Genomic DNA, 12,973 nt, shown 5'->3' with positions numbered 1-12,973 from the left:
TAACTTAACTATATGGTAGTAGAAGTTACTGCGGAACCACAAAGTCTAAGATGAAGAACTTTGTGATTACTTTTTATATCTTACCTATTAGAGATACATCTCGAGCAAATCTTAAAGAAAATAGTACTCAATACGATATAAAAAATAAGATCAGAATACGCAACTACAAACAAAATAGTTGGATCTGGCTTCATGAGTCCCAAATGAAGTCTTCAAGGCGTTAACCCAATATGGTTTTGGAAAAACCTAGGTTAAAGGAGAATCGACTCCAATCGCAACTAGGACACATGAAAGTGTCGGGATTGAGTTTTTTAGCTGCTAGAGTTCTCCCTTATATAGTCTTTCAAATCAGGGTTTGCTTATAATCAAATCTAAAGATAGCTTAGTAACAAAAGCATTCAATATTCACCGTTAGATGAAAACTTGATTTAAGATTCAAGGTAAGTTTGCTTAAAACCAAAGCAATATTTCTCCACCGTTAGATGGTCTTATCTTATTACACACAAATGAAATATACCTTCATTTAGATATAGGTAACCGTACCTAATCGTGTATATCGAGTTGGCTCAATAACTGTTAACCGAACTTAGCCATATAAACACGTTTATCTTAACCACATTTATCTAACACTTCTAGATCAAATATGATGATCAATCAATCATGAAACATAATCAAATGAATCTAATTGAGTTTCTAATAGAGTTGTTCAATTGTTCATCATTGACTATAAATGTATATGAATCAATCGAAACAAAATCGGTTTGAATCGTTATCGTACAAAGTACTTATACAAGAATCAATTCATGAACATTAAGCCATAGTTTGTAAAGATTGCATTCCTTAATTCACAAATGTTTAAGTTCATGAGTATGAGAATCATACTTATACGATTTTAGAACTCAAACCGCTGTGTTTGCAAACTAGGATCGCGAACAGCAACTCCGTACCTTGGCATGTCCAGCCGTTCGCATACCAGGTACGCGACCAGCCGTCCCAGACCCAACTTAGGTACAACCGTTTGCATACTAGGTATGCAAACAAAGTTACCGAACCTTTACAGGTAAAACCATTCGCATACTGGGTATGCAAACAAGGTTCTCGGACCTGAATCATAACAATACAGTTTGCATACTAGGTCTGCATACCGTGTTGTATCCATACATGGTTAATTGTTTAAAACTCCCATTTCAATCATTGAAATATACTTAGAAGACGACAATAGTTGTCTCACACAAAATATTATCTTCAAGTAATTTTCAAGTTGTCGAATGATCAATACGAAACTTTCCAAGTCGACATCAAATGATTGTCTCACACAAATCATGTAATATGTTTCAAGCCAATTTCCACATGATCATCTTCTGACATAATATTTAGTTTCCAACAAATATATTATTTCCAACTAAACTCGTCAAGAATATGATAAACATAGTTAATTCCAACACATATTTTGAGAAATAGATAAGCGAAATAAACTCAGCTCGAAATATCAAATGTGTATAATGTAAAAGTCATTATAGATGTACGACTTAGTCTTATTAGGAGATAGAATAGAATATATTTATGAGTGATAGATAAGTTTTAGTCTCCATATACCTTTTGTTGATGAAGTTCCTCCAGGCTCTCCTCAGTAGATCTTTTTCTTCAATCGATGAAGGTCGTGAAGTCAAAAGCTCAACTACACATTTTATCCTAATCTGAGACATAGCTATAAGTAGACTGGAAATCAAGACTATACTTTGATCAACTAAACTTGACAAACAAGCTTGATATAGCAACGCTTGCAAGTTCGACCGAGCAATGCTCTAACATATAGTCGTCAAGGTCGAAAATGCCAAACAGTGACGTCTAAAAATCTTATATGCAAGGTCCTCACAATTACAGATAAAACAACATGACGACTTAATGAAAAACAGAACCCGGAGAAAGGTTGATTTTAATTTTTATTGTTCATCATGGACGAAATTGAACAAAGTGACGACCAACACAAATTTGTCAAGGTAGTTTCCCCAACCATGACGACTAATAGCAAAAATGTACACATAGAAATTGTTTTATGGCAGTTGCTTGTTGGCAAGGTTCACGTTTTTAAGACATGAGATCATGTCATCTCTCTTTGTTGTTCTTCTAAAGCGATGCATTCTTCTTGATACTCTCTCAGTTCCTTCATTATCAAAGTATCCTTCAATCTGAATATATGCATGTACAACAGATCTCTTATTCAACATCGCGGGATTTTAATTTTTTTCCGCTAGGTTGTCTCATTTGTCTCTCCATCTCCTCTCTTTTACTTCGCTCTAGTGCCTCTCGCAAGTCTCTTTGTTCTTGCAAACTTCTTTCCACAGCCCTTCGTACATCTCGCTCTTCACTATTCTCTCTTCAACGATCTCTCCTTTGATGATCCCTCTCTTTGCTATTTTGTTTTTGACGATTACGTCTTTGGAAAATTTCTTTGCTTCTTTCCCTGTGTTTCAATCGACTTCTTCTTGATGAGTTCCTACTTGTCCATGATTCTAAATCTCCAGAAATTATTCGTGAAGTTGTTCCCTATTCATTTCTCTTTCATGCACAAGTCTCCCTCTCAACTCCTCAATAGTCATGTTTTCTTCATCCACATGTTCTTCATGGTCGTTGTGAGTTGACTCATCATCCCTTTCATTAGTTGACTGACCATCTCTTTCTTCATCATCTCGATGATTTCTATGAGTAGGGATATCACATGGTTGGTGTTGGCTATGTGTTTCTCTTGCAGCATATGTTTTTATGGTTTTTTAATCTTCTTCTCCCCCTTTCTTCCACTCGCTGACTTCTTCGTTGTGTTATCGGATGTTGAGCTTGTGATGCTACCCTCGCCATTGATAATTCTGGATATTACTTCAAAGAAAAGGTATGAATAATTATGCTACCAACCCAACTCGTACAACCTACTGAGTTGATACAAACTCAGTATAAAGATATTTTCCTAACTGTAAACCAATGATTGTTTTGACACATCCTTGAAAACTTCAGAGATAAATATATGATAACTATAAAAACACCACTGACAAAGAAAAACTTCACGAGACTTGGAAATTAGACGAACAGCTTGTCACAAATAGAAACTCACCCGTTCTTAAAACTTAATAATACTTTGAAAAGCTTAACAACTAATGAATATCTCATCAATAACTAAAGTCTGATAAAAAACTAGCACGTGAGAAATATTAAAAACTTGATAAAACTCTTAATATATTCCAGATCTAAGAACTGAAAGATGAGAAAAACTCCAAAATGTGATGAAACTTAAAAGCAAAGAGATGTATAGATCTAGATTTCGTGAGAATATGATGATATATAGCTTAAAACATAATAATAATGAGAAGAACGTAAGGAATATTATGAGTTCAAACCATGTTTCTTAACAAAACTGCAGGTGAGGATAAATCTCTTCCAAGTTATTTCTAACGCCAAAATGTAACTGCAGGAAATCTTACAGAATACCCAAGTATTAATCTCTACTAGCTATCGAGACATAATGAATATGAACATACAATTTTATTAAGAAGATAATGATATTAGTGATTAAGCTCAGTAAAAACCCTAACTTGGAACGCACACAATTTTCTCTCTAATACTATACATAGATTACAAAATAACTCAACCCATTTTACATTTCTCTCTGCCCACTTATACAGGCATTTACATAAGGGATGAATTCTAATTTACATATTGGTTTTATAACTAACAAAGCCTTTTTTTTCTCGACTAACCTTACGCGATGTTGTCTCCCACCATTGCACTGATACTAATAAGTCAGACTTCTTCTCGCGGGTAGTGTCATGATTTCCATGTGAAACTTATCCTCTTTTTTGCACGATGTGAGTACTTAGTTAACACTATCTGCGCCTAGCAATGCTTCTTTGCAATTCAACTCACCTTCGCAGTCTACTTTTATCGCAAGGGTACTTGTTGCTTTTATCATCTTATTGACGTCATCACTTACCTCAATAACGACCAATTAGGGTTTTACTCTCATGCTTGCTACGAAGTCCTCCTACGAACTCCTCCCATAGTTATTTGGTGTCCTTGTATTATTCCACGTAGTGAAGCAATTTTGTATCCACAGGATGCACGTGGTAGTGTTAGGTCCAAAATTTGCAAAGAAAAATGTTAGTGCATATATAATAATGAACCAAATATGCGTACCATGTAAAGTTCAGTGGTGGTAGTGGATAGCAATTGCAAATATGAACACTTTCATATATACGTATCCGATCAATTGAATTTTAAATCTCACCTTTCGATCAACTAGTGCAACAGTAGGGAGCATTACCACAAAGTGCGATCAAATTCTGTTCCTGAGAAATCTTGAAAACTTCTTCAATGGCGCATTGATAGTTTTTTCTATTGGAATACATTAAAGATATCATTCTAAAAAAATTCTAACTGTAATAAGTGTTAGAGCATTGCTCGGTCGAACTCGCATGCGTTGCTATCTCAAGCATGTTTGTCAATGTTAGTAATCAAAACTATATGTCTTAATTTCTAGTTTACTTATGACTAAGTCTCGGTCTATGATAGTTAGGTATAGTTGAGCTCCAGACCCCATGGCGATTATCTTATGAAGACGAAGAACTACTCAAGGAACCAGTGGAACTTCATCCGACCAAAAGGTATGTAGAGAGATGAACTCAACTGTCACTTAAAAGTCTATCTACGCTATCTCCTACTCTTTAGACAAAAGTCGTATAAGTATGATAGTTTTCATACATACACATTTGCTATTTCGAGCCGAGTTTACTCGCCTATATTTTTCTCGAACTATGTGTTGGTAAGCTTTTTCTTTAACCATTTTCATCTGTACCGGTGACGAAAGTCATGATGACGTTTCAATCTTGAAAATAGCTTTGATGACGATAGTCGATTCTTTTTGTCTAACGACTATTATAACATTATGGAAGAATGTTTCAATGATTGAAATGTAGAGTTGAGATTACGTAACCAACTATGGATATAAGTATATATAGTGTGTTCGCACATTACTGTATAAATCCATGTGCCAGAAACCAAGTGTGTGCATATGTGTACATGCGTTATTGGTAAAGGAGACAGGTTAGGTACGCGTACCCGTACGCATACTGGCGGAAGTTTTCATACCGAAAATTCTGTTGTAGTTTGTGAAGTTTGCTAACTGAAAACTAGTCACCTTAGGTATGCGTACCCGTACGCATACCCACAGAAGTTTTCAAACCGAAAATTTCTGCTGAGTTTCCAAACTCAAGTCCGGTAGCTATGGTAAACGTACCCGTACGCGTACCTAAGATGGTTATATTTCTCAAATCGGTAGTTTCATGAACTTAAACAATAAATCAATAAGGAATGCAATCTTTGCAAACCGTGGCTATATTGTTCATGAATTGATTCAAGTGAATCAAACCGATTTAGGTTCAATTATGTCTATGTATAAAGATCTAAGCAATTGAACAACTCTTGAACTAGTTCTTATGAGTCATTTGAACTAGTTATGAGAAAGATGAATACGGTTAATATGAAAGTGCTCATATGGCTAACCATTGGTTAACTGTTTGTGAACCAACCCAATGTACACGTTTAGGTACGGTTACTCAAACCTAAATGAATACATTTCATTTGTGTGTGAGACAAGCTAATTTTCGATCTAACGATTGAAATATATCAGCTTGGATAAGTCAGGTTTTTCATCTAACGGTGAATATTGAATGCTTTGTTACCAAGGTAACTAAGATTGCAAACCCTGATTTGAAAACTATATAAGGGGGACGTCTAGCAACTGGAAAAACTAAACCCCACACCTCTTGTGTGATACTAGTTGGTTTTGCTAGAGTTGATTCTCCTTTAATAGTAGGTTTCTTCTCGAGACCCTGTCAGTTAACGACTTAAAGACTTCATTGGGATTGTGAAGCCAGACGAAACTACTTCTCTTGTAGTTGAGAGATCTGATCTTGACATTTTCTATCGTGCGAGTTCAATTGAATAATTGACTTGAGATTATATCTCTGATTGGGCAAGATAAAAAGAAAGCACAAACATCTTCGTCTCATCGTTTGTGATTCCGCAATATCCAGTTTCGCTACCATACGATTTAGATTATTGTGAGGTGATTGATAATTCTAGGTTGTTCTTCAGGAATATAAGTCCGGGTTATCAATTGGTTTCTGTTCACCTTGATTTTATCAAAAGACGGAACAAAACTCTTAGGTTTATCTGTGGGAGACAGATTTATCTATCATCGTAGACTTTTCTGTGTGATACAGATTTGTTTATTAAAGTCTTCGACTTTGGGTCGTAGCAACTCTTGGTTGTGGGTGAGATCAGCTAAGGGAATCAAGTGTGTAATATCCTGCTGGGATCAGAGACGTAAGGAGCGCAACTGTACCTTGAGTCAGTGTGATATTGATTAGGGTTCAACTACAATCCAGACCGAAGTTAGTTTGGAGTAGGCTAGTGTCTGTAGCGGCTTAATACAATGTGTGTTCAATATTGACTAGGTCCCGGGGTTTTTCTGCATTTGCGGTTTCCTCGATAACAAAATTTCTGGTGTCTGTGTTATTTCTTGTCCGCATTATATTTTGTTATATAATTGAAATATCACAGGTTGTGCGTTAGGATCAATCAATTAGAATATTCATCCTTTGGTCGTTGATTTAAATTGATTGACACTTGTATATTGGTCTTTGGTACCATCCAAGTTTATCTCTCTAGTATTTGATAAAGACTCGCAGATTTCCATTTGCTTGAGTAAAGATCAAATCGAGAGATTGAGATATTAACTCTTTGATATACTTTTATCTAGATTGAGTCTGACTGTCTAGTTGATTCTCTAGAAAATATGTTGGAGTTAGTCCATAAAGATTTCTAATCGAAATATTAAATGAGGTTGTTAGACCCCCGCTTTTTCAATTGGTATCAGAGCAGGAAAACACGTTAAAGACCTTATAAGTATGTATTTATAGCGATCTGATTATGGACGACTCTATCTCTAATAATGTACCAGTTCAGAAATTACCAAATGATTCTAAAAGCTTGGATTCACCTGAGAGAACTGTCACATCTAAGTCAATATCTAAACATTCTCTTGATATGAAAACTGTTGATTGGGAAACTCTCCTAGAAGAACAGTTGGATGAACTTTCTGATGAAGGTGATCAGATATTGATAGAGATGTTGATGAGGAAGTCTTTGAGTATGTTAAGGTTTTGGATTCATGAAATATGAATAAGATTACAACTTCTCATGTCTCACCTCTTATGACTCCTCTATGTCGAGAAAACAACAAATTTAGAAGATGTTATGCAGGTGTTTATTTTTCGAATCGTTCTAACGAATCGATCCTCAAGGATTCTGAGGAAAACCTACGTATGAAGTCACTTGAATGTGATAATATTTATCAAAAGTACTTCTTGTTGGAAGAGAAACTTGCAGAATCTGAAGCAAGGTTTAACTCTCAACAAGTTAGTTTTGATGACAGAGGGAGTGCTTGTCTCACTCGTGAAAAACGCCTTGAGGCTGATTTAGCTGCTGCTCTTGATAAAATCAAGATGTTGGAATATGACTTGAAAAAGTTCAATACTAGTTCAAGAAAATTAACCACTATGCTAGGAGAAAGTAAACATCATCGTGATATACGAGGATTGGGCTGTAAGGGAATAAATGCTCCAAGTATTAGCAAAGAGATAAAATTTGTCAAGGCTAGTGATTCTTATCAACAAAAGGTTTCCACTGATGGCAAAAGTGAAATACCTTCACCGGCAATTAAGGTTCGAAAGAGCAAATTATATTAACCTCCAAAGTCAGCACATATGGATCTAGGTAAGAACATTCCTTATGATTTCCACTATTGCGGAAATAAAGGTCACCTAAAAAGGAGATGTCATTTCCGTATAAGGAATGAGAAACTTCATGTTGTTCTTGTTTGGGCATCACAAGAAGTTGTGAAACCAAGATCATATGTTAAGGCTAATCCCCTTAATGCTACAGGTTGTAACTGTCCAACCTTTAGGCAAAGGAATCAGTGTTGTGATAAACCTATTTTTGCCTATAAACGTCATAGGAATCCTTTTCACAATCGTAATGGTTATCAAAAGGATAACTTCGTAAAGACGAAGACAAGATCCGATGTTCCCAGTTGGAGAAAGACTAACTTGCAAAAGAATAGTAAATCCAAACCTCTTTCGTCAATGACACTTGAGTGTGAAAAGGAATGATCTCCCAGAAAATTCCATGACTATGGAGAAGGCAGTATCCATGATGTTGGAACTTAAAGAGTTCTTTGGAAAGATGGATTTGGATGTGAAAGGTTCTAAAAGTGATCTCTTTCATGATAATCCAAAAGTCACTTGTGGTGAGCAAGACATTGTTCACCTCAACACAACTTGTGTGTTTTAAGTGCATCCTCACCAAGGAATGCCCTGTTATGTATACGGTGAGGGAAGCACGAAAATTGGGGCGCACAGATTATGTTTGGTAAGGTTGTAGAATTCAATTGGATTCATCTAAAAAGCTATGTCTATAAACTTGAGCAATATTTGTGCTTTTATTTGCTTAGAGAACTTATAATGATTCACGTACCTTTTTTATCGTTCTCTTCTACCTAACTTAGTTTGTGTTTAAGGTTCTTAAATGTTCAAGTTTGAAAATAATAGTTCGGGATTTTGGACTACATGGTACACATACCAGGTATGCATAACATCATTTAAAATCAAAATCCAGGGGTTTAGGTACGCATACCGGTTTGCATACTGCTCCAGGATACGAAAATTCGTTTGCAAACCCGTATGCATACTTGACGTCGATATTCGGTAAATTTGTTTTTGCCGTAACTTCTTCGTCCGAACTCGGAATGATCTCATAATTTTTGCATTCTCTTCCTCTTTGAATTATCTTCAAAATGGTGATGAGAAATCCTAAATTTGAATGAAAGAGTTGAGGTTGGTATTTGTCCCGTATCTTATTTTTGAGTAATTTGCTCCGTTTCGTCGCACTTGTTTAACTTCTGTTGGACTTGGCACTTGGATTCTTGGAGTAATTATCTTATAAGCTTATTTTTAGCTTTTATAAGAATGATGTTGGTGAATCACAAAGAAGGAAGTTCAAGAATAGACAGTAGTACGCATTGTTATGGGATTCTTGAATGTTCACAATCATCTTATGTGAACTATGATGCATGGTCTTTAATGACTTTGTATGTTCTTCTTTGTTAAGAAAATCTTTTTATATTCCTTTGGTAACCACTCTTGGTGTAAATCCATGCGAAAAAGATTGATTCTACCTTCAAAGGGGAAAGATTATTTTTGCAATTTTAATCTTTATGATTTTATATATTGCAAATTGTTATGGGATATGTTGCTTACGTCCGTAAACCTGTGACTATCCCATACTTGTTCAAAAGTTATCTATATTATGTCGATATGAAAGTATTTATAGAAGATAGAAAGAACTTTTGACAAACAAAAGTTAAGCCTATTATATCATTTATTGGTGGAAGATAGGTTAAAATTTTTTGTTTACGAGGATTATGTCTATTGTATGTCATTGTGCAAATAGTGATGGGAAATAGAATGAATCCTTGTATATTCCGCAGTATTGATCTTTCCCTTATCCATATTTTATGTGTATACTGCAATGCTCCATAAGGTTTTCTTGTGTTGAGCATAAACGATTGAGTTGATCATTCATTTATGGTTAACATAGTCGTAGCTCCGTAAGTTCTCTTATGTCGAGCAAGTTCAATTAAATTGATCACTTTTGTGTTTAATTTGATTGTGTATTCCGATTAAATTAATCATGGGTTTACTTGTGGTTAGTTTATTTGAGAATTTTTTATGTAGAAAATCATTTCATTATGGTTTTTGGTGTCCAATAAATCCTTCTTTTCTTGTAAAAGTAAGGTCGCTCTTGTTGTTCTTTCGGGAATGACATCAAATGGGGGAGAGTTCTTTTGAACTTGCGCTTAATTTTCATATCTTTGTGGGGAGTGCGGCTGTGGAATTGTTTAGGGGTTATCTTGTATCTTTATAAACTCCTTATCAAATGCATTTAGCTTCGGCTTTATGATTGCATCTAAATAAGTTGATATGTACTTTTCCTTGATCTTGAAGCGTCTTCCTGGAAATTTCATTAGGATCCCGTTTTCGTACCTTTGCCAATTTTATTGACAAAAAGGGGGAGAATTAATATGTAGTTCACACTACAAATACATATGATTTACGTGTTTTACGGGTCATTATGTAAGGGGGAGTAGTTTTCACGTTGAGATGAAAGTATTGACTAAGGGGGAGTGATACATATCATCATAGTATTGTTGTGGAAGTTGTAATATAAGAACTTTGATGATGTGTAATAATACTATGACACGATATCACAATGATCGAGAGCTTTTGTTTTCTCATTGTTATGGCTACGGAACTTCAACAACTATGATGCTGAATTGAACATCTATGGAATCACGGGAGTACTTGGAAAAGACGAAGTTTTCGAGTAATGTTGAAGCACCAAGGAGATCAAGCATGTGGACGAGAAGCTACAAAGTTTTATCTATTTTGTAATCCATATGTATTAATAGTTTTGTCACTAAAATTGGAAAAGGGGGAGATTGTTAGAGCATTGCTTGGTCGAACTCGCATGTGTTGCTATCTCAAGCATGTTTTTCAATGTTAGTGATCAAAACTATATGTCTTGATTTCTAGTTTACTTATGACTAAGTCTCGGTCTAGGATAGTTAGGTATAGTTGAGCTCCAGACAGTGGCGGATCCAGAAATTTATGTTGATAGAGGCACTGTATAAAAAATCACTATTATATTTTTCTTTATTCATTAATTTCATTATTAAATTAACACATTTGGTAATTGTACACGACGATTTTTCATATAATGGAACCTTCGTATGATAACCTTGTTATCAATATCATCAAAAATGTCTTTTTCAATATAACAAAGCAAATTATCATTCATCCACTCATCTGCCATTCGATTGAGTAGCCGAGTCTTCATAATTTTCATGCCAGAAAATACTCTTTCTACGGTAGCAGTAGCAACTGGTAAGAGCAACGCTAACGTCAAAAGCAAATAAACCAATGGGTACACTTGATCTTCTTTTTTTTTGTCAACCATTCTTTTAGCAATATCAACAATACTTTTCAACCCAAAAAACTCATCACTTGATCTCATGTCCATTATATAGGTTTTAAGTTGATCTTCAAGAATCCCAACTTCAACAGCAGTGAAGTCATTCGGATATAATTGAGCAAGGCGGACAAGATTTTGCTTATCGAAAGCAGAAAATGAGTCGATAGGGTTCAAGGATGCCACACAAAGAAGTAACTCGGTAGCCGTTTCTGAAAAACGGTAATTTAACTCCATAAGTTGCATGTCTATAACTTCATAGAAGAACTCGACATGATAATGATGCAAATTAGTGATATGTGGAGCTAAACGTTTTAATTTTCCTGGAAAACAGAACATGTCTTCCATGTTAAGAACTTCAATTTTGTGTTTCTCGCAAAAAGAAGAAACTTGTAGCAATAAAGATTCCCATCCATCTTCTCTCATCTTCTGCAATCGTTGCTTGCATATGGTAACCAGTTTCATGGCATTCACAATATCTTGATCTTTCCTCTGCATGGCTTGCGACAAATCTGCTGTGATTCCCATTATATTTTTCCTCAAGTGTAAAAAAACAAAATTGTATGTCTGAATTGAATCTCGTAGAACTCTTGCTTCAAATTTTTTGTCTGAATCATGTGCTAATGTATCGAAGACGTCAACTACAGCCGAAAACATATTAGTCATACTAATTAGAGTATTCTGGAGGGAACTCCAACGAGTATCACCGGCTCGTTTAAGGCTGGTTTCTTTATTTAAACCTTGACCTGTAGAGAGTTCACCTCTATCAATTGCCTCATAAACTAAAGCAGCTTGTTTTTCCCGAATCATATTTTGACGTTTCGCCGACCCTCCAACCACAGTCACTATATTAGTGACTAGTAAAAATAAGTCTTCAACATAAGTATGTTTCTTTGCCACGGCCACAACTGAGAGCTGAAGTTTATGAGCAAAACAATGAACAGAGTATGCACTACTATTTTCATTCAAGATAAGTGTTTTTAAACCATTGTACTCACCTTGCATATGCTTGCCCCGTCGTAACCTTGACCTCGCACCTTGGAAATGCTTAATCCATGTCTTGAGAAAAAATCATCAATTGCAGATTTTAGTGAAAGAGCTGTTGTAGATGATACATGCTCGATACCCACAAAACTCTCAATTACACAACCATCTTTTACGTAGCGCAATACGATGGCCATTTGCCCTTTCGAAGATATGTCGCGTGACTCGTCTACGAGAATGGAAAATAATCCATCACCAATTTTTTTTTGTAATTGAGGAAATAATTTCAAAAGAAATTGCATTTTCCATATCCTTTTGAATGTCCGGCGCTATCATTTTCTCATTCCCAGGAGAATTATCCAATATAATAGCTTTTATTTCCTCATTGTTGTCCCCTAACCATTTCAAAAGTTCGATAAAATTTCCTCGATTTTTAGATTCTTCAGATTCATCATGTCCATGAAACGGAAGCCGTTGTCGTAAAAGAAATCTAGCACAGTCAATAGATGCCTCCAACCGCTTCTGGTATTGATACTTTTTTTGATCTGTATGATTATGCAAAACTGTTGTAATGGACTGATTTTGATTTAAGAGATCTTCACAACTCTGTCTAGCTATGTTATGGGGACTATTAATGCCACCATCCACCAACATGATCATGTAATGCTTTTTTATTCTTCCAGTATCTAAAGCCTTCGCCAACAAAAGGACTCTCATTTTTTGGCCTGAATAAGTAGCAACATAAACAAAAAGCTGCATCTTTTTCGACACTATACTCCAACCAATTGGGATGTTCAACAAACCATGATTACTTAAACCTTCTTAACTTTGGCTTAATATAATGTGGAGG

The 12,973-nt window shown here is 35.4% G+C and overlaps 1 protein-coding gene across 1 annotated transcript; it reads right to left on the bottom strand.

Annotated features, from left to right (window-relative positions):
• Window positions 1–10,842: 10,842 nt before the first annotated feature.
• On the bottom strand, window positions 10,843–12,320 carry LOC113272972. The gene is made up of 2 exons (XM_026522750.1): window positions 12,138–12,320; window positions 10,843–12,054 (listed from the first exon to the last, which is right to left on the bottom strand). Exons 1-2 carry the CDS (start codon window positions 12,318–12,320, stop codon window positions 10,843–10,845), a joined length of 1,395 nt encoding a protein of 464 aa, XP_026378535.1.
• Between the last annotated feature and the right edge of the window lie 653 nt (window positions 12,321–12,973).

The sequence above is a fragment of the Papaver somniferum genome, chromosome 4 (genome assembly GCF_003573695.1).
Source record: "Papaver somniferum cultivar HN1 chromosome 4, ASM357369v1, whole genome shotgun sequence".
Lineage (NCBI taxonomy): Eukaryota > Viridiplantae > Streptophyta > Magnoliopsida > Ranunculales > Papaveraceae > Papaver > Papaver somniferum.
This window is presented reverse-complemented; position numbering and strand designations above follow the sequence as displayed.

Coding starts and splice junctions, on each gene's coding strand:
- LOC113272972 (XM_026522750.1), bottom strand. CDS start 12,320: ATGGCCATCGTATTGCGCTACGTAAAAGATGGTTGTGTAATTGAGAGT. Junction 12,055..12,137: donor ACGGGGCAAGCATATGCAAG/GTGAGTACAATG, acceptor CATAAACTTCAG/CTCTCAGTTGTGGCCGTGGC.